The sequence below is a fragment of the Pectinophora gossypiella genome, chromosome 6, assembly GCF_024362695.1.
Source record: "Pectinophora gossypiella chromosome 6, ilPecGoss1.1, whole genome shotgun sequence".
NCBI lineage: Eukaryota > Metazoa > Arthropoda > Insecta > Lepidoptera > Gelechiidae > Pectinophora > Pectinophora gossypiella.
In genome coordinates, this window is record NC_065409.1 from 17,353,982 (window position 1) to 17,377,577 (window position 23,596).

Consider the following 23,596-nt stretch of genomic DNA (forward strand, 5'->3'; position numbering starts at 1 on the left):
TTTTTATTAAATCTCACTTGTGCTATCTGTCGACACGCGTACCGGTATGTAACTATTGTAAAAAAAATCAAAACTACGGACAAATAACAATCTATGACTTGATGTTCCACAAGGTAGTGTTTTGGGACCAGTACTGTTCAATTTATATTAAAAATAATTATATTGAAAAAGTCTCACGTTCGTTTATTTCCTAGCTAGCAAAAACAAACCACCGCACGTAAATTGCAAATCAATATTTGCATATCATACCGCTTATTAACACTTTTTAAATAAATACATGTGTAAAAACACAACCAACTTTAAACAATTGAGCTTCCACAACGATTTGCCTTCAATTCCCGTAGAGTTCGCCATGGTAACGTAATAAGCCGCTCGGTTCGTAGTCGTCCCACCGACTGTTTATTTTGAGACGTATCGGGCAGAACAGATTATTACATAATCCGAATATTGTACACTGAAACGAAGGCCGTATTTGATCAATAGTTGGTATAGTTGCGTCAATTAAGTCTAATCAATACATTTGAGCTATTACGTAATTTCTACGTCTGATATTGCTTTCAGAAGTCGTATTTAAAGAAATTAATAATGCTGAAAACGAATACATATATCGACGCAGAGCCCGATCCGTACAAAGGTAAACACAAATATATACAATGGAACCCTCCTATAAAAAGGGGGGGGGGGGGGGGGGGGGTCAAAGCAAAATTGCAATTTGGCAATGCAAACATTGCGCACTTTTATGTGTGCAAAATGAATTGTAGCCTTTTAACCCCAGAAAATATTTTGAAGATATTTTTCTTTATGTAAGATTTTTATTTTTCGGAAACCAAACTCGTTTGCCACCTATAAAAAAAGACTAAAATCTACCTATCATAACTAAATCATTGTTTGAATATGACTTTATCTTCTTAGGGAATAATTTTCAAAAAGTTGACCCCTAATGCGGTAAAGGTTCCAAAGACGATCAAAATTCATGGTCTCAATGAAAACAAGCTATATAATGTCTCACTTGACGTCCTCGACGAACTTCTCGAGCTTCTCAGCGTGCGGCAGGTCCCGCGCCGACACTTCAATACGCTCCCCCCCTCGCACGCACCACGCCAGAGCGCCGCCCGCGTTGCCGCCACAGACCTCGTCCGTTATCGTCTCGGAAATGTTCGCTGGAAGGATGGATATTCTTTTATTGTGAGTGAGGAAATGAAGGTGAGTGGTAAGTGAGCTCCATTAGTAAGGCACGAGTTATTTTGGTATGTAGACGCAACTGACCAAAAGACGTTGTTTTTTGCATACGTAGACGACATAATGCTGCGTCTTTTGATCGAAGACCACATCAGTTTTCGTGTTTACACAGATGTCATGTGCCATGCTAGAAGGATGGTGTTGACCCCTGACATCTATATTTTTTTTTATAAAAGAGCTTTCGAACGCTGCTGTTTGAGTCTATAACATAAAACATTTTTACTGTTTAACTTTCAAGAAGTTGCGAAAAACTATCTATTGATACCAATTTCTCAAGAAATGTCCTGGTCATAAAAAAAACAAAATCTTGTGCAAGTTAGAAAAGTACTTTCTAATTACCTTTGAAAAAGAACGTTAGAAGCTAGATAGATGTATGTGTTACCGGTGGTATTGACGAGCGTGTGTGCAGCGAGTAGTTTTAATGAGTGCACCTCGAACAGCAACGGGTGGAATAGCAGCTCGCGCGCCGACGGCCGCGCCTCCGGGTCCTTGTTGATGCACCTGCAATGTACACACACACATTCATTATCATCAATGTTCTATCATATTCAGCGAAATCGATCCTTAATCGTCGTCTATTTTACGTGGTACCTAGTATAAGTTACTTCATGCTTATACTAATGTAACAACACAAATTTTCGCAACATACCTTTCGCTAGCATTGAAGTTGTGATAGAAACTGATCCGTATTGAATATTGTTTCTTGCGAGTTTTCTGCGTTACTTAATAAAAAGTTTATATGAGCACAACCTGTACCATTTTAAAGCCAAAGTATTCGGTAGTGTTATCATCACCCAGTTAGTACCTCAGGATGGATATAGAAAAATGGGATACGTTATTTATTTATATATTATATTATGGGATACAACTTAAAACAAACTTATTGCGATAGCCACACGGTTTTTATAATTAAAAAATCAATTAGTAAAGCAATTTAATTTGGTTCACTGCTGTTCCTTAAATTGACTTGATCCAATTAGCGACCTGTTGTGAGACAGTTTCCTAGCTTGTAATGAGAATTGTCTTATTATATGACACAAATAAACACACCTATAACCTCTGTTAGGGTTAACAGAGCCAAAAGCCAGTGTTCGCAGTTCAATTTTTGGTGTGTAATGTTTGATTGTGTGATGCTTCATATCTATAAGTATTAATTGCTGTTTGTTGTAAGAGCATCATCGTTTCAGAACGGCTGGACTACAATGATTTTGCATTTTGCCGTTTTGTCGATTTCAACATGCGATTTCCCAGTAAGATTAGGGACAGTTTCAACAAGTAATGTGGGTCCTCGTTCGAGGAATAACGTGTTTGTCGGTAATATGTGTCGTATATGACATATATTACGACTGCCAGACTTAAACGGAAGAGGAATACATGTTGTCCCCACTTAGGTGGGGTAAAGGAAGGAGGATGATGATGTTTGGTGTATAATAGTGTTAAATAAATAACTTGCCTATAAATAAAGTCCTTTTGTCGTGGGTCCTCGAGCGACTCGACCGTCCGCGCGATGTGCTCGTCAGTCACGTGACTGCCCGAGTCTCCGTTGCCCTGGATCTCCAGCGCCGCCGTCTCGAGCGCGCACATCCCGAACGAGTAGATGTCCATCGCTGGTGTTACCATTTGTGAAGCTGGTTAACATTTTATGGGGTATTTCAATACTACATTGGGTCAGATTCACAAGTTCCTTTTCATTCGTTGAAAAATACATAAAAATATTTTTAGGGGCTGTTTTAGCACTTACTGTTAAATCTAGAATTTATCTGGCAGATACTATACTTCACAGTACAAACAAACATTAATCAGATAGCCTATCGGACAGTTTATCAGCAAGTGGTAAAATAGACACAAATAGACAGATGAGGAAAAACGTAATAAAAAGTTATCACGTGCATTAGTGGCTAATGAAATTTGTACTACTGGTTTACCATTTGTGTAACACAATTTATCCTATTTTTCTTGTTTAAAGAACAAATTAAAATGTTTTTAGTAAGTTATTCAAGTCCTAATCATTAAAATCTTGTGTGAGTTGTAGAATTGGTATAATTCTCAGGTAATTTCTCAGGCTGTTGTCATTAACAATTATATGTCAGGGTGGGTTAATATTCCCAGTGGGGTTCCCCAAGGATCTCTGCTTGGTCCTTTATTATTTAATATTTTTGTTAATGATATCAGCAATTGTTTCTCTTTCTCAAAATTGCTGTGTTTCGCGGATGACATGAAAGTTTTCGCTAAAATTAAATCCGAAGATGATGCCTGCGCACTTCAGTCGGATCTTGTGCGCCTGGACGAATACTGTCGGGCTAACAAATTAGATTTAAACCCTTCTAAATGTTTTGTTGTTACTTTTTCACGTAAACATATTAATGTCGTAACGTCCTACTCGTTGGGAGGACATACATTAGTAAAGAGACCTGACATGAGAGATTTGGGTGTAGTTCACGATACTAAGCTGAAATTCGATGCACATATTGATAATATAGTAAAGAATGCTACGAAAGCTCTGGGTTTCATTATGCGTACTTCTTCTTGTTTTGTGCGTGCAAAAACGTTCAAAATTCTTTATTGTGCTTTTGTACGAAGCAAGTTAGAATACGCATCTCAAATTTGGAATCCCAGGTATCAAGTATATATTGACCGTATTGAATCCATACAGAAAAAATTCATCAAATTCTTATGCTATAAATTAAGGAAACCTTATAGTTCCTCGTCTTACTATAGTATTTGTAAGCAGCATCACCTTTTACCTCTTAAAGCGAGACGTGATATTGCGGACATAGCTTATTTGCTGAGGCTAACTAATGGGTCCGTTGACTGCCCGGAACTGCTTAGCAAGCTTTCATTTAGTGTTCCCACTCGATCCCGTAGATTTTACACACCGATGTCATTGCCTTCAGCATCCACTAATTACCGGCAGGATTGTTTTCTATGGCGTGCATGTAGAAGCTTAAATGACGCAAATAAATACCTGGATCTTGATATCTTTAATTGTAGTTTGCTTACAGTTAAGCGTAATTTGGCGAAAGAGTGTTGGTTGGGGACGTCATGACGTTGATTCTTCGTTGTTTTGTTTACTGCAGACATTTTTCTTTTCTTTCGTCTTATTTTTAAATAGTTTATTTTAATTCAACATGTTTTATTCTGGCACGGTATAATGAATTGTTAGTTATTATTTTTTGCATATTATTATTATTTTTCTTTTTTTTTTTGTATCATTTGTTTTTAATAAGTTTAGTGCTTAAGCTTGTTTACCTTATTTCTAGTGTGTGTGTGTAGTGTAGTGTTGTGTAATTATTATTATTATTTTATGTTTTTTTCTATAAGTTTTCAATGAGTTTAGTGCTTATGCTTGTTCACCTTACTTGTATTTAGTATTGTATAATTAATGCTATCAGACCGATTTGTACTATGTCTATTTGTGGAAACCTATAATTGGCTCCCCTGCATCGTATGTATTTTTATATGTATATTGTTTAAAGTAGCTGTTGGTTTTCCGAAAATAAATAAATAAATAAATAATCGACTTTACAGACATTGGTGTCTTAATTGAAATGCTGAGCTTTAATTGAGATACCAAAAGCCACTGACATGGCACACACAATAAAAAGCTGTTATAAGTATTAAATTTAATGAGTATGAATTACAACAATTTTACTATTAGAAATGAATTGCACAACTCTACTAATGACATCTCGGTGAAAACATTAACAAAAGAATAAGGAACATCAAACAAACATAGTACTTACAGCCATACTCAGGCGCGATAAGGTGCATATTTCTCATGTTCTCCCGGCAAGTCTTGACGTGGTGGTGGATGGCGTCGGGGGCCACGGAGCCGATCTTGACCAGTCCGTTGTGCTGAATGAAGATCGTGTCGCACGTCAGGTTGCCGTGCACTATCGGCGGCACGCAGCCGTGCAGGTAACTAGAATTCGGGTACATTGAAGTGACCAATCTGTTAAAGGCCTTTAGGTAAAGACGAAAAAAGAAAAAAATATTTCGAATAGATGCCGAGGTAGACTAATACGCCTGTTACATAGAACCAATCCTCGGCGTTATAGTAAGTTGTTATACCTAAGTGCTTAAGAAGGCTGGAAGTAGGTGAAAACCGGATGAATGATTGGAGCTCTTGTCTTTGATGATTTGCGAGCATCATGACCATGTAGATATGAAAATGTTTTATTCTTTTTTACAATGTAGGTATCTTTTCGAATTCCAAATAGGTTCTATGCGTTTCCCCACAATCACAATCTACTAAACTAACGGCATGCTATATTATGGCTGTTTTGATTATTTTGGTACTTAAAAATTAATACGATGAACATAATAAAGTACAGCTTTAATGAACGGGATAAACGTCAATGCTGCCGTTAGCGTGCAGCTGAGTAAATACACAGTCAAGGTTTATGGGCGGAAGTCGTCTGTCTGTTTGTTTGTCAGACCATTGGTAAAGGGAGAAGCAGTATTCGTTGAGTTAGTACCTGAGCGCGGACAATATCTGCGTGCACCACCGCTTCCACGCCTGCAGCGGCAGTCGCTTCACGTTGCGCTTGGTGCGCTTCAGGAACTGCTTGAGCGACCCGCACGACATGTACTCCGTTATGAATATCACCTGCAACACAACCCATACAACACATCAGCTGGTAAAGCTTGCGGGACATTCTGTGTAAGGTAATAAAACAGAATTTTCTTTATGGTGCTTCTACAGCGCTGTACAGAGTTGCCTTCGTTTAACTTTCTAATTTCGTGGATAATACACATATGCATCTTATATCTTTGTTTTTGGGGATAAATGATGTTACTACAACCTTGTTTTTACACCCAAGCACAAAACATTTTCCACAAATTATTATTCTGATCGAAATAAAGAGAAGCAACATAATTCTATACCATATTTCTGTAGACCTTCTCTCGTGTGGATTTTGAGCACAATGACCGACTTCATTCACCCTGGTGAGTTACTATTGAGTCACTGTCATGGCTCATGTAACGACTACATCCTTGCAGAAGTAAATAGCAGCCGGGACCGACTGCATAACGTGTCCTCCGAAGCACAGATCATTTTACTTTCGGACAATCGGGTGTTCAGCCTGCAATGGTCTAATCAGACTAGAAATCACAAAGTGATTTTGTGTTGATGTTTTCGAACCAGGATTCGAACCTAGGACCTCCGAATCGTGAGCCTAACACTCAACCCGAACCCAACGATCACGGAGGCGGTGTGTGGATCAATCAATCAATCAATCAATAATACTTTATTGCACAACGACATATACAAAGGACATAAACATACGAATAAAAACATAAGTACAATAGGCGGCCTTATTGCTAAATAGCAATTTCTGCCAGGCAACCTATGATCATCATCATAGGATCATTGCTATGGTTAGATTTTTTAAAGATTATACGTTGAAAAATCTTTACATTTTCAATTTATAAAGATTCTAATAAAGGTGATCCTTATAGGGGTGCAAGCACCTGAATCGAATATCGAATTGGCATAATGGCATTGCAGATCGAAAATCCGCATGGATAGGTAGACCTGGTGGTGTTATAGTTAACACGGTCGTCCTAGCTTCGAATTCTGTCTGATACAGCTTTTTTCTTGAAGAAAAAACTCCGTCGTTAAGAAACGTATATTTATGGTGATTAACGAATTATTGTATTTAAATAAATTAGCTTACTTCGAGTTAAAGAAATATTTACGCCTTATTATTAGATGAACACGAAATACAAACATTAGCGTCTGGTACAGTTTATACAAACTTTCATAACTTTGTACCAACTTTTTTGTAAATACTGAAAATGGACCGTACCATTTACTAATTCAGAAGGCGAGACAACTTAGTTTGGAAGTTGATATAATATTAGTACAACTCATGAGTTATGTAAGAGAAGTGTTAGGAGACAGAGGTTGGCATTGATGAAGGATGCCCTAATAGACAGCTCCTTTGAACAACGAACTGAAGTGACGAATGGGCAGACTCTAGTAAAAACTATGCCATGTGGGAATCACAATAAATGATTATGCTGTTCCATGAATAGTAAATCACTTCATTGTCCGATCATAATTATAGCTCCATTTAGAGAGAACTACTATTATAAAGCTTAATAGGTTTACAGGACATGGCTTTCAGATGTTCAACATGCTAAGTTCCATGTCAAATAATGCTTTTCGTTTTATCTTCCATTATATCCGTTATCATCATTCATATTATTCGGTTTGTTTCCATTGGGAGGTGTTTGTGTTTGTAAGTATGCGTTGTGCATGAATGCTTGCGTGTGTCTGTGAGAGTATGTGTGTGTGAACGTCGTTTATGTTTTGTTTACCTCCTCCGGGCCTTGAATCCAAATATACTATTAAGTGTCATCTTACCCGAGGTTTATCGTTGTGCGTGTCAGTCCAGTACCGGTGGAACTTGACAATGTTGGGGTGTTCGAGCCTGGTGAGGTTGTCGAACACCATCTGGATCTTGTCCTCCTGTGCCTTGAAGTTGCGGCGCTCCGAGAATTGCACCTCGTTCCAGACCACCTCGACGCCTTCCTCCGTGTCCATCGCCAGGTGCGCGCAGTCGATGCCGGGGACATCCCGCTGTTCCACCTGCAATGGATAGTGGAGTTGTTAAGTTAAGGACCCTGATAGCCTTGATGTGGTCGGTCATTGACACACAGACGTACACCCTACATACCTACAACACCCTACATACCTACCACATCCTCCCTCACACATACATAAACACATATACACATACACACGATCACATACGAACAAGCACAGCAACATATATTCATGGTTAATAAGTTAGGGTTATAGACATTGGTTGGTAGTCTTGTTATTGGCTTTTAGACGTGTTATAGTTAATTTTAATTGATACCTTTTTCTTTTTGTTTTTTTTTTGTTTATTCTTTATTTATTTTTGCTTTGCATGTCAACTATTTAGTGTTAGCAACTAGGGTAAGAGCGAGACATCCCCAACTCAAGCATTAACCTTGCTTCCTGGGGTTGCCTCATAACTTTATACTGCTTGAAAACAAGAAATAAACACTTTTTTTTTTATTGATCTCACAATCCACGCGAGGGAAGAAGTTCAAGATTGTACGGTGAACTTGAACTCTTGATCTTGATTTGGGTTGTTTAGAATCAAGAGCGACAGCGTCATCCAAAAAATTGAGCTGCTTCTAAAGTAACTACGATGACCTTAGGTGCAGTATCCGTCTGTAAGAGCAGTATTTGGACGTCGATAGATCTATATAGGTAGAGTTTAGGGCTTTTTTCGTTTACCGCAAAAACGAGACCACAATGTGGTCAATATCTGCTGTTGCATGCTGTTAGGGTCTAAACCAAAAGCGTATGATAATTAAAACACATAATAACGGGTTCTTACCGCGTAAACTTAAAACAATGCAAAAGCGTATGCTTTTGCAAATTTTAAACTACAAGAAAGAGAGATTTCAAGAGAGGTTAATAAGAATGTAGATAATGAATCAATTTTATTCGTTAGTTAAAACAAACACAACGCATTATACCCATGTTATGGATAGATCATGATATAATTGAAAATGGAAGACACAAATTCGAATGTTTTATTTTAGACAAGAATTCGACAGGACTGAAAATAGGACTCTTAAATAAGGAATCTAACTCAGTAGGAAACACTCAGCGACAATTTTGTGGACTCTGGACGAGTCAAATTGTCAGCTAAACTTGTTTACCGCAGAATTTGCACACAATGACCACACGGAACTCTGCGGAGCGGGAAGCAATCTTGGCAAATTGTCGATGGGAATTACCCCTCGCCCCGACATCCCCGCGGCCCACACTGAGCAATCATTCAATTGTGCCCATCCAATAAACAACCAAATACTTAGATGCTATGTTTGATTATTCGCATAGAATTCTTCCTGTCAACTAGTTGAGGAAAGGGGGAAGAGTGAAGCGGGACACTACGTTCTCATTGGCTCTCTAGAGATCCTAAAAGTCAGGGAAGCGCTCGTGATTGGTGAAACGTTAGTTTCGAACGACATTTTATATCTGATCTATTAGTCAGGTGTGTCGTCAGGACTCGTCTGTCTGTTATTGACTAGAGATTATATCGTCGACGATTGTGGTGATCCCCCTTGAGCACTAGGACGCAATAAGTTGCCTCTAACAAAACCTACACGGCTGACTTCTTTGTTCCATTATGATCCAATATCCGACTGTCACTTCTATTCAATAACCGGCGAGGTTTGCGGTTGGGACTCGGAGCACAAAGAGATTTCCAAGGTCCTTGGCGATGCGAGAGCTTACATACATCATATCACAATTGTAGACAAGCTTCAGCGTACATCAGCGATGTTAGTTGTGTTCTATAACATAACATAACATAAATAACCTATATTCTATACGTCTCACCGTTGGGTATAGGCCTACACGCACCAGAACGGGTTGGTGGATCTCCACATCTGTTTGGGCTTATCGTGCCTTCCGAAACACGGATCATTTTACTTCTCGGAACAATCAGGTGATTCAAACCTGTAAATTGGTATTTACAGGCTTCAATGGACTAATGTCACAAAGCGACCGAGTGGGTTCTATGACTAACACTAACAATTATAAATATAGCATAGCGATAAGTTACACTATCGAACTTGTACACGTATACGCAGGATTATGTCAAGACTTGCAGACTGAATATAAAGTCTTGATTTCAATAGCAGCAAATGTAACACGAGTAATTCAATATCGAGGGTTTATTCGCTTCATAAATTGTGTTTTGTCACTGCATTCGCAGTCCCTCGGGCGCTCATTAAGAGTCCCTCAATGTGGCTCTCCAACGGACTTGTGGGCTAATTTGTGCGCAATGACTACTTTATACAAGGCGTTCTTATCCTGGCTTTACAGTGATTATTTATGAGCGCATTGTGTCAAATTAAGTGTTCTTTTTGTTATAAATTTGTTCTTTATGTTCCTGGTTTCTTGTATGAACATAATTATTAAAGTATAATTAAACACACTCTGAACTATTGATCAATTACTATTTATTGCAAGATGCCTATTTATTGTTTACTATAATTAAGATTAATTATTGTAATTGAATAAGAGTAACAAACATTATGATCTAATAAGAATAAGATACTCGTTAACTATATGCATCGGCAATTAAAGGGGTTATCAACCGATAGCGGGACATAAATTGCTCATTTATCGTCATCGAGCATGCGCCCGCGCACAGATTATACTGGCGGGAAAATTACTCGCATTACTCAGTGTAATGTGAACAGGAAAAGTCGGCAAGAAAAGTGGCTTATATTTAGTATTGTATCAATTATAATTATAGCTTGTTTGTTATGTCGGGTCGTGTGAGGAATAGGGTAAATAGTTCTAAGGTAATGTAAAAAATAAAAAAGCAGTGGAAAATTGTAATTCAGTGTGCTTATTCCTTCGATTAGCAATTACCAGTCTTTATGTGTATCGACACGCGAAGATAATCCATACTAATGAAATAAACTTCAATTTTAATGGCTGTGGTTCGCAAGTTTAATCATTTAGGGAACCCATTCCAATTGGAGTCGTCAGATTGTGTTCGTTCAGGTTGATTGTAATATAAACTGGTTAATTAATGCACAATAAAACCGTGTAATAAAACTTCAGGTACAGTCCGTATACCTACTACACATAAGGTGCATAAGGTTTAGGTATTCAAAATGTTTGGACGAAAAACCTAAAATCGATCTTTGGTGACAGCACCTATTTTTTCACGACTTTACAGTCCAGAAGCGCCAATTCGCCGTGAAACTTTCAATATAAACAATCATCATCATCAGCCTATTAACGTCTCCACTGCTGGGGCACGGGCCTTCCCTATGGATGGATAGAGAGATCGGGCCTTAAACAATCACGCGGGCCCAGTGCGGATTGATGGTTATTAACGACTGCTAATGCAGCCGGGACCAACGGCTTACTTACCTTCCGAAGCACGGAGTCCCCCATCCTATGACCGGCCTTTGCGAAAGTTGCTTAACTTCAACAATCGCAGACCGAGCGCGTTAACCGCTGCGCCACCGAGCTCCTTGTCCGAGATTTATTAATTACTTAAACACAATACAAGTGTTCATAAACTAATACAGGTACTAAATATTGTTATTTATTTATTTAATTAGTACTGCCACATGGTTTACATTTATACATTAAAGAGTGTTCATAGGTACGGTAATGTTAGCATGTTCACAACTACATTTCCAATAGGTAGTACATATATCGCACGATGAACTAAGACCCACGGTTCACTGAGCTTTCAACGAGATAGGTAAGTGGTGGGTGAGCCGTATCGCCATTATATTAATAGTAGTAAATAAATAAATTCTTAATTTTCAGGCACAGACTCATAGTACCTAAATTACAATTAAAATACAAAAATATAAAGTAAGATTTTAGAAATTAAAATTGCTTTAAAATTTTAAATTTAATTGTTTAAATTAAATTAAACTTTTTTTATTATTATTATTATTTTAAATAATTGTAAAATTAAAAATTATATTTTATAATGGTAGAGCAAAATGTGTTAGTGAAAATCGCATATAAGATAAATTAATAACACATTGATGCAAGTCCGGAACCGGGGATCGAACCGGTGCTCTTCATTTGAGAAGCAAGACGGTGATTTTATTGAGCTCTAAGTATTAGTATTCCTGCCTAAAATACTCGTACATAGGTAGGTACTTGTTGTTTTTTAAAGGTATTTAATTTATAGTCTGTATGGTAATAAAGTTGTACAATAGTCCCTCACATATTGCAGTTGAGTATGACACAGTTATCAACGTTATTGCATTTGTTTATTGTATGTTACAATGTGGTTACTTAAGTATGTTTTCAATTACATGCGGCCTTGAACAAGTTGGAAACAATCGGAAAGGACTTAAGATTCCTTGGGCATTTCGTAAATGACGATACATAGATCGAAAATGGAGAAAATACATTATTTACTTATCATTATTAACTAAGAGAATATTATGATATAGTACTATCATTAATAATGTAATTTTAGCTGCTGAGTTGTTGTTTTTTTTAATGATAATGTTGTGTTCACTTGTATTTGGCTTACACATTAGTACTGTTTTACTTTATGTCTTAACTAAATGTTATAATGTGCATAGCTGTAAGTGATCCATAAAATAAATAAATAAGAGAATCCAGTCTCCACTTTTTCAAGCTAATGGAATTGTATTCTTCTCGTAATCTTCTGAGAGCATTATTGATTCTTATGTTTGGTCTTTATTACATTCCATAGATAATTTCATCTATGGAATTCCATAGAGAGGAAAAGAAAACCTCATTCGAGATAGGTATGTCATGAAAGTTGACTCAGGGATTAAACTAACATCATGAACAAATAATATTTATAGGCGACAGGTTGGGGTTGGGGCGAGCCCCGAGGGTTCAGTAGTCCAGTGGAAGAGCGTTGGACTCACGAACCGGAGTTCCGTAATTCAAATCCCGGTAGGTACATATCACAAAAAAAAAACACTTTGTGATCCTTAGTTTGTTTTGGACAATGCACGGCTGATCACTTGATTGTTCGAAAGTAAGATGACCCGTGTCTCGGAAGGTACGTTAAGTAGTCGGCCCCGGTTACTATTTACCTAAGTAAGTGGGTAGGTATGTAGTCGTTACATGAGCCATGTTAGGAGCCTTTGGCGGTTCAATAGTCACCCTGACACCAGGGTTGGTGAAGTCGGTCATTTATCTCATAACCTACACGAGAAGAAAAAGGTTGGTATTTAACCTAACATTAAACATTACCTACAGTTAATAAGTACTTTAGATCACTAATGCAATTTACGAATGTTAGTAGGCCTGAGTGAGATGGTGGCTGAGTTCGGATAGGGACCGAGACCTACGGGGTATAACGTACAACCCTTGCCCAAGGATACGGGTGAAGACCTCAACGGTTGCAGAGGCGGAGATAGGAGCCATCGATACGACAATGCAGGACGGAAGGGGCAAGTTTTTTTTATATGCCTCCAGTTTGGCATAGAAGCTATTTCAAGAAATATCACCTAAGGGCGCTTGCAGACTAGCGACGGTGTTGTCGACGACGTCACCACTACCACAGTCGTACGTCTGTCAGCAACCTAATCATCACTAATTTAGGAGCCACGCTCTTGTCGGTGTAGCATGATTGCTACTTTTTTAGGGAAAAATAGGGCAGTGGGTAGTGGAGTGTTTTTTAGGGACTATAATCTGGAACCTGACAGAGAGCAGCAGTAACTGTCAGTACTATTCAGAGGCGGAGGACAGGAGTCCTAGTACGGCTTTGCAATAGACTACTCAGCGCCATCCCACTCGCGTCAGACAGAGTACTGCGGGGCGGAAGGCAACAGGGAAACCACTGCCCCATTTTTCCCTAAAAAGTACCATGGAGAATGCTACACCGACAAGAGCGTGGCTCTTTAATTAGTGATGATGATGTGTTTGTGTATGTACTGTATTTATTTATAGATGCCTTTTAGATGTTCACTATCTCGTTGAAATATATCGATTTAATTAAATGTGACACACGAAAAATCCCCTGGCATTAGGACTAGACATAGATAATGTTGGAGATAGGCGACATTCGTCTTGACAACTTTATAACATTACTGCCAGAACAGATTCAACGTGAAGTATATCTCTATATTATAATTTAAAATGTTATCTTTCGTCGTTTGTTACGTACCTACCTTAGATATATTAATTATTATTATTTTTTTTTATTATTTTTTTGTGTTCATTGTGCTCAATAAAGTATTTTATCTATCTATATGGGGCGATATACCTAGAACTATAACAAGTAATATTTTTTTTTGTACGTACATAACATAACATAAATAGCCTATATACGTCCACTGCTGGGCACAGGCCTCCTCTCAATCAACCGGAGAGGGTATGGAGCATACTCCACCACGCTGCTCCACTGCGGATTGGTGGAGGTGTTTTTACAGCTAATAGCCGGGACCAACGGCTTAACGTGCCCTCCGAAGCACGGAATCAACTTACTTTTTCGGAAAATCAGGTGATTCAAGCCTGAAAAGCCCTTACCAAACAAAGGACAGTCTCACAAAGTGATTTCGACAATGTCCCCATCGGGACATATTTTGTACGTAATTGTTTATTATTAAGGTAATTCCGTTTACGATAAGTAGTCGTATATTTAGTATTACCATAGAATAAAGAATAATACTACGTCATCACTAATTTAAGAGCCACGCTCTTGTCGGTGTAGCATTCTCCATGCTACATATCTAGGGAAAAATAGAGCAATGGTAGTTGTAGAGCAGTGAATACTACGTATAGAACGGCAATTCTCCGCCCGCACCAATACTTAGGTAATTAGGTTTACTTCACCCCTTCTTGGTCTTACTTTAGTCTTAAATGGCCGTAAGCCGCTAAGGGGGAGTGCGCACATTCAAACGGTAAGAATGAGATTATTGCATGGAGTGTGGTATTACCCTAAGATTAATCGTGATAATGGCCCCGATTCCTGGTAGACCCGTTCTAATTTTATTTTAAGTTATACACGTCATTTTCTTACCCACTGAAATGGAAATGGACAGATGATTGACAACCTAGTCAAATGAGATACTTTTTACGAAACGTCAAAACGAAAACTTTCTATTGAATTTGTATGGAAATACTGACCTGAGACGTCATTAATAAAAGCAGTCAAAAGTCGTACTTATTGTTACTTAATACATAAATAAATTTCGAAAATAAGTAAAAAAAAAAAATGTGATTGATTTTTCATCATGTTAGACTTGTTTCTATTTCTAGATTACTATTTCATAATTTACCTTCGACCCAGTCAAATACTCTATTGTTAATTTAAAAATGAATGAATAACCCGGGGGAATAAAATAGGCATTCCGCTCATATGCAATAAAATAGGCATTCTGCGCCCGTTTGACGTGTGCTGTCTACTTAACTCTGTTGGGTTATCGGCCAATATAAAACTTTGGAAGGATTTCTAAATTTCTGCCTAAAATTGACGTGTGTTCCATAAAATTTATGCCTGTGATTACCCGTTCCTTTCCTTTTCGGCGGATGAGAAAATGACAGATATAACTTAAAATCAAATTAGATGGTGTCTGCAGGAATTAGCACCAATATATGATTTTATGTCTCACTCATGTTAACTCTGTATTTATTTATGCGCACACGAATGGCGCAATGGCGCTCGTACTCAGAATCCATTAATAGGTCCAAATTGACGTTACGATATAACATTTCAGACAGATTGAAATTTATGTCGACGATATATATTTTCATTACTGTGTTGATTGAATGGTACAATATCCATCACTGCAGTTAATGCTACGGTGACAACTTTAACGAGTTTGCTGTTAGGAAGCCTTGATACTTTGAGTTTTTTAACAACTTCATAGAACTTTCGTCTATTACGTTCGTCCTTAACATACGACCATGTGACCATGGATTATGTTCTACTATGAACTTTATGAACCTAAATGATTTAGACGTAAATTACCTAAATATCTTGAAGGGATTCATAAGTCACATCGAACTAAATAAACAAAGAATTATATCTTTCAGCGCCTATTTTTCGTGAACATAACATAACATAACAAATACTTTATTGCACAAACAGGAAAAAACAAAATACAAAACAAAAGAGAAAAAGAATTAGTACAATAGGCGGCCTTATTGCTAAGTAGCAATCTCTTCCAGGCAACCTTTAACATCAGACAATACATTATGTAGCAGTAGGCTTGGACTCACGATCTCTCTCTGTAGATAATCGCTTTGTGAGACTGTCCTTTGTTAGATTAGGACATTACAGGCTGAATCACCTGATTGTCCGAAAAAGTAAGATGATTGATTAGGCGCGTTAAGCCGTTGGCCCCGGGCTACTAGCTCAAAACGCTTCCACCAACTCGCAGTAGAGTATGGGACGTAGGTATATAAGCTTAAAAAGTTTCAGTTATTCAGATAGGTAAAATCGTAGTGAGTTATGGACTAAACTGCAGTTTGCCGTCTCGTTGGTCGCCCACGAGTATTGCGCGCAAAACCCCTGTACTACCAGTTCTCGAACATCCCACATGGAAATAATAAAAAATACAATATATAACCATCATAATTGTATTACCGTGAGAATGTTTTCCACCTCTGCCAACGTCCTGGCAATGACAAGGCGTAAGAGACGCTCTAGGTAGTTACTACAAATAAAATAGATTTTATGCAATATCTTAAAAAATGTAATATGTTCTGTATACACATTGTTTATTTTTCACTGTTAACAGATTTGAAAGATACAGAACAAAAAATATAATGTAATAAAATAAAGTCGCGGCATCCTCGAAGGGACATAATACAGAGTTGTACGTACAGTATGTACACTCCTGACCATCTATGTTTGTGTCTCATGTAGTGGGGAGCAAGCCTATACTTAGCTACAAATCTCTATTAAAACATATTTCGAGAACTTGTGGTAGTAACCTACCTCTGGTTTCACGAGGATCACTTTCTTCGAGTGATTTATGTTTTAGCACAAACGCACAAATTGCAGGCCCGTACCTTGTAGCGGAGTTCTAAGCCGAGCTTCGTTCAATTTACGGTATAATGTAGTATCATTTAGCTTAGGTACCTGGATAATCATTATACTATTGTGACGAAAGCGCCCTTAATATAATGCAATGTAGAGTGAAAGGAAGATACAATGCCTAGGCAATGAACTGCAGACATAGTAGGTACTATTATTTATCCTGTGCTGCTGATAAATACTTCGGCTTTCTTACAATCAGTGATATTATTCACCGTGATACACAGACTTGCTTCTCGAACCCAGATTCCGGACTTGCACCAATGAGTTGATAATTTATCTTAAGTGCAGTTTCACTAACACAGTTGGCTCAACCCTCATCTTCTATCGTGTGGGTTGTGAGGTGGATTACCTCATCAACCCCGATGTCAGGGTTATTATTGAGCCGCCAAAAGCCCCTGACATGGCTCGTGTACCGACTAGGTACTTAATTACATCAGAGAGTAGCCGTGACCAACGGCTTAACGTACCTTCCAAAGCACGGATCATCTTACTTTCAGACAATCAGGGTGATCATCCTGTAATGTCCTAACTAAACTAGGGATCACGAGTGCTTTTTGTGATATGTCCGGGATTCGTACCTGGGATCTCCAGATCGTGAGCCCAACGCTCAACCACTGGACCACAGCGGCTCGATCAATATAGACGGCGACATCGGCGACATGTCGCCGACCTCGCGAGCTTTCTGTTAGGCCAAGGTGGTCCTTGGCCTAACAGAAAGCTCGCGAGGTGTGGGTACGGTCACGAGCATTAATATGTATACCTTGTCACATTAACTTTTTTGACAAATTGAACTATAAGTCTCATTAAATGTCAAATATGTTAGTGCGACAGAGTCCTGAAGTGGGTACATTATATTGCTCATGACTGTACGTAGTTCATCATATTGCGATGGATGTACCTCAAGACTACCCCAATAGGGATATAGTCGTGAGCTTATGTATAATATTACACTAAACTATGATTTTTTTCGTGGATCGAAAGAGTACTTAGACCCAGGCGTAAAATAAAATCCTATATAGGCAAAAAAGCCATTTAAACCATTGTTTGTCCAGCCGGTAATTGACCCCACCTTAAAAAAAGGCAACCTTTGTTTCCTAAAAATAGTTCACTACATATGTATCGTATATGTTGTAACAACAACTTGTTGTACCAATAATATAACAACAGATAGACAAACGGACGTGCGTGTAAAATTAGCGCGCACAATCAACGCGGGTTTATCGGCGCACGCGCAGTTCGTTCACTCCCGCTAGGTGAAGCTTATCAAGTGCAACGGACCTCGATTGGAGGCTTGATCGTTAAGTTCACGTGCAATGGGGTTAAAAAATTTATGTGCAAAATAGGGTTTCTATTTTTTCCTTAATCAATCAATGCTGGCAACAGTCCTCTGACCGATGGGTCCCATCTCTGCCTTTGCAACCGTTGAGGTCTTCACCAGTAACCCTGGGCAAGGGTTCAACGTTATACCCCGTATGTATGGGTCTGAGGTTTAAATAAATAAACATATTTTGTACTAAATATTATCAGATTTATGTTAAACGAGACTCATAAAGTAGTATTAATAACAAGAGACAAGAAAATAGAGACAAAACAAATTAACAAGTGATAAATAATTCATACGCGGCGAATTGAGAACTTCGTCTTGAAATTAAAACAGAAATAAAATAGAAGGTAAAAGAGACATACAAATTATTTGTTGTTTTCCTCATTAAATTTAATTCGGGAATAAAAAAAAGGTTGCAGATCTATGTTATTGAATTAATTGTGAAGAGAAACGCAGGAACCTAAGACTAAATAGTCTAGTTGCATTTAAGATAAAAATACTCCAGGAAAGAATCTGTAATGTAAACACTATCAATGTCAAAGGTGCTGATCAATACGAATTTTTTTAAAGACCGCGGTGTCAGTGTGTCCAGAAAATCACACAATTTCCTGTAAGCATTTCCGAAACCTAAATCCGGTAAGCAAACATTTTCCGTCTGACAACTAGTCTAGACACCACTTAGGCTGGTATCGTATCCAATCGCTTAGGCTAAACATGATGGAAATATCCCTGTTGCTACGTCGACGTTCAGAAATACCGTCTCTCGGAAAAATCTGGACAAAATTGCATATTGCATCATCTAAAATTGGTATACCTAGATTTCACATTCTATTTCTATTCACACACATTTTTGCAGCGAATCGTTTATCGCAACCACAATATTCATATACTTAGTACTACGTAGAACACAACAGTTGTGACTTATTATTTATAGTTCCGAACAATTACAACCTAGTGTGACAAATCAATCATTTTGAAAAAACACTCTAATTTCAAGCCCAATTTAGAAATCAACCAGAACAAAAGACAATTATCACGTCCGCGTCGTCGTGAATGTGAATCAAGAGAGGACGGTCGAGGCTAATAATATTATTGTGACGAGTCCTGTCATGTGATGGACACACCGCCCCGGTGTAAACACTGCAGCGAATTATCTCACTTTACAACGAGACTTATATTTGGCAAGCTCTCACAGTATATTGCAGCTATAACGATTACTCCACTCCCGTAATTGCAGACAACGATTTAAAGTCGGAGACAATTTGCAATTTGCTCGTCGAGATTACAAACGATTGTCGCATGGTGGATCCAATAAGGAAGGACAATTACAAAGTCGAATTAATTCGATTTCAGATCTAAATGGAATCGTAATCGAATGCAGAATAACCCCCCCGATCACGACATTGAACTTGTTGGCAGCCAGGGCTGCGAATGAACAGTTGTGGGGTGGAGTGGAACCACTTATAAAATAAAAACAGCTGTATGTGTGTGTCAGCTGTGTGTGTGTTAGTTAGTGAATTTAAATACCAATATATCAATACGATTATTTTTGAAACACATTAAATTTGAAACGAACGGAGATCAAGTCAAGTAATGCATAAATGAATATTTCAATAAGAATTCTTCGTTAGAAAGATATAACTCAGTTGTGTGTGACCCTCTAAGAGCAATCCAGAAACAGGCGCCGTTTCACGAGCGATTCAATGTCAAGGTTGAGACTATTCTTGTCCATTGATGGCGTCACAAGGCGCGCCGCGGCCCTACGATCTGATAGGCGCGTAATGTACGCCTACGGGATCCGCGCGTCGAACCCGCAATTAATAAAAGATGAAGCGGAGACACCCCGTCTTGTGACGTACTTGGTTTGATTAATGGCAACGTTTATTTTTAAAGGATATATTTTTGTCTAACATGGAACATGATGAAAATATTTACAATATAGATCTGATAGCTTGCAGTGTGACGCGCGTCTGTTTTTCTGACGTATTTTAGTAGCTGTTACGACGTTTATACAACAAGATTTGAAACAATGGAACATTTCATAATGGAACTTGTCAAATAATTAATCAATTTAATTAACCGGGAACTGGCAATGAGCCCTGGCAGAATCCAAACAAAAACTTGGAAGCACGGTTCACTTCAACTGAAGACCTTGCCATGGGAATTTGTGAAACTAGTAAACTTAAGTTAATCTAATCAAATTCTATTCTATATTTTGTTTTATTAAGTGTGTCAGTCTATGTCATCGGTAAGGACAAAGGGATTAGCAGAACGTATCATTATTAACAGGCGTGTGTAGCAATTGCATAAGTCAGGTATAGATCACAAAAAAACATCTGCTGGTAGTTTTCAACATTATCTAGAATTGGTGGCGCTAATGTGTCGATTGTAGTGCAATTGTTCTGGTTAGGCACGCGAGAGGTGTCGTCGACCTGTAGGACAGTCGACAATAGCCTGGCAGCAGGCCAGGCGCCGGCTGCCGTCGATACTTCGCCTGCACATGCACTCGTTATCCCTTCGCCTTCCCCATTACAGCGAAACATTTCTTTAGGAAGTGTTCTATTAAGCGCCAGAAGCGGTCACGGACCGACAACTACGGGTGAATTATATTTCAAGCTCCCTTGCATCTGCAATATCAGAGATATGCCAGATGCGCGGTTGGTGGATGAACGCAGCGCGGTTGTTCCAACAATGAATGATATCGTGCCTAACATTTAAGAGCTAGAATTGTACACGCATTAATGGAACACGATTCTCTAAATTTAAAACATTTTACGGCACTAAACTTTAATTACAATGTTGCTCTTATTAAAACGACGATAGTACAACAATCGTCGCCAAGTGTAATGTTTCTTTAGGCGCTAATGCGAAATAGCACATGAATTTGAAAAGGCAACGTTTAAGTTCCAAACATAGATTACCGCAATAACAACGTTATCGGCCTGTCAGATGAGAGTGAGGCAGTCGTCCTTTGATGTTCACACGTTAAGGAAGTAATTTCGAAGGTTGTTCCACGAGTCGCTCTCGTAAGTGCGCAAATATGAATATAGCTGATTGAAATACGACGCAATAACCCCTTACTCGCCAATCGTACTTGACAAGTGTATGTCCGTTCCGGTTGCGGCTGATAATCACGGTTGGTTTGAGACAAAGCTCATAGTTCGTTGGACAAGGAAAGAAATACGTTGTAAATATTGTCATTATTGTGGCTAATAAAATAGAAGTATAGTAAAACTGTATTTATGGAATACAATAACTAACACAAATAAAGTAATAACTTTCTAATCTGTCGAAAACTTGGTTTGATCCAGGTTTGGGCTACGATTGGTAGGCGTAAAATGTATGTTGCGGGATTTCCTGATGTCAGCCGATCGTTTATCACGTAGACATCGATAATATCCTCACAATACCAATTGCGATAAACGAAACCACGTTACCTCACAGAATGCAGTGATTAGTGCTGACGTCATGCTACCTGACGCACCTGTTATGACTTTTCGTTATGGAAAGTCACCGATGTAAGAATTTTAATCTAGAATGCCGTCATTGCATGACCAATTTATGGAGCAATGACTGTTTCACAGTTTTAGAACAGAAAGTGTTTCCAAGCCATAAAATGTTTCTCCGAATAGAAGATAATATTGTATTAGATTACTAAACAACTACAAAAACAAACAGATATAACGTGTCAAATGATAAAATCGACATAACACTGATTGCGGACTAAGATAACGCGTTGGCACATGATTAGTATTTTTCTGGAAACGGCGAGGAAGTGACGTAAGAGTTCTACAGACTTTTTTTTCAAGCCACCTTTCAAAGCGGCATGAGTAGCCAAGTGTGTCAGCCAGGACACGTCATCGCCGTTAGGTAAAACAAAACAACGTCATTATGTTTGATCAACTCCAAAAGAGCCAAAAAGGTAAAAATACACAAGCGCCATGTTCGCTGTCACTGTAATTATCGAAGTTATGGAAAACGTCGTACGCTTTCTTTTTATGTTCTTTTCTTAAGAATAATAAAGTTATTTGACTTTACTTTTACGAGTCCGGGTCGGGAAAGAAAATAACGAAATGATTCTATTCCAAAACGACTTTGAGACAAAGAGCGGTCTGTCGGCACATTTCCTCTCCGGAATGCTATAAGAAACGCAAGACGGAATGAACGTATCGACTGGCTACGGTCTAGTGCCCTGGCTGATATTTACGGATACACCTATCGGTTTTAGTTTGAACTACGTTATCGAAATTCGGAGTCAGATTCAAATTTTATTGAGAAAAATTGAGATAGCAACATTACGCAGTTGGATAAAATCATGAGGAGAATAAAACAACAGCAGGCTTTGCCAGTTTGCCAGGTTTGCAATTTGCCAGGCCTGGCACAACAGAAGTTTCATACATAAAAATTGGGGTTGAACGACGAGTCGTTATCATAACGCTCCGCCGCAAAAAAACACCAATAACTAGTCTTGGAACGGAACCATTGGGGATCTTGAAATATTCATCGCACTCAGCCTAAATTCCTGCAACATTTAAACCAGCCAGACAAAAAATTAGCACAGAATAGGAACATTTGTCGAGACTACCATAGTTATAATCTACTCAGTAAGTATTTAATTTTCTGCACACAGATGGTATCATACTTACGAGCATTTGCTCCCGTTGTCCGATGAGATGGGGCTATAAATATCAGCTAAATATTTGCAAGTCTGGAATACTTGCTGGATGACGGGAATGAGGGAGAATGCGTAAATTGTGAGGATGCGATGATTCATTGCGTGAGGAGCAGCTACTGAGGCTTGTTATACTGAAGTTATTTTTGGAGGCGTTACTATGCACTGTAAAAATGTTTTTTTCAGGATCATCGTCAAGATTTTTTTAGATATACTAAAGGTCCTTTTATTACATGTTTATTAGATGTTGTATCGTGTGCAAAATGAGGTCATTTTCAACAGGTTAGAGGTACATATTAATCATGATTTGTGCGAGAGACAAATATCACGGTTTGACGTGTTAATGTAAATAATGAGGAATCAATCGGTGTTAAAGGAAGATGTTGTGCGCATGTTTCTTGATCCAATTTATAGTAATTGAAATCGATTTTGTGAGGCAAGAAGACAGTGAGGCAAGATACTACACTCTTGAATTTGGGGTCAATGGAACCATTCATCCTTGACTATTCCTGTAGGTTATGGATATTAGAGTTATGTAAAGGGTCTATTAAGGTCACATGACTACCACCTTAAACCGCATTGTCTTCGTCACTTACCAACAGGTGAGATAGTGGTCAAACGCATACATATAAAAAATGAACAACCCGGAGCCCCTAACCTTAGTAAAACATGAACTTATCAAATACTTTCATTGAGTTGCATGTTTCTGATTCGTGATCAGCCAGTTCAAGCCCCAGGTCTGAACCTGGGGTCGACGTGTGTTCGTCAGCACTGGAAGCCAGCCAG

The 23,596-nt window shown here is 38.4% G+C and overlaps 1 protein-coding gene across 1 annotated transcript in view; it reads right to left on the reverse strand.

The window, feature by feature from the left end:
• Positions 1-1,005: 1,005 nt before the first annotated feature.
• Positions 1,006-23,596, reverse strand: part of LOC126367679 (nuclear receptor-binding protein homolog) — a 46,550-nt gene continuing 23,959 nt past the window's right edge. Inside the window, exons 2-7 of the mRNA XM_050011322.1 lie at positions 7,613-7,837; positions 5,718-5,848; positions 4,983-5,161; positions 2,693-2,867; positions 1,622-1,740; positions 1,006-1,160 (exon numbers count right to left, since the gene is read on the reverse strand). Coding sequence (XP_049867279.1) covers positions 1,006-1,160; positions 1,622-1,740; positions 2,693-2,867; positions 4,983-5,161; positions 5,718-5,848; positions 7,613-7,837 — 984 coding nt within the window. The remainder of the gene's footprint in view (positions 1,161-1,621; positions 1,741-2,692; positions 2,868-4,982; positions 5,162-5,717; positions 5,849-7,612; positions 7,838-23,596) is intronic.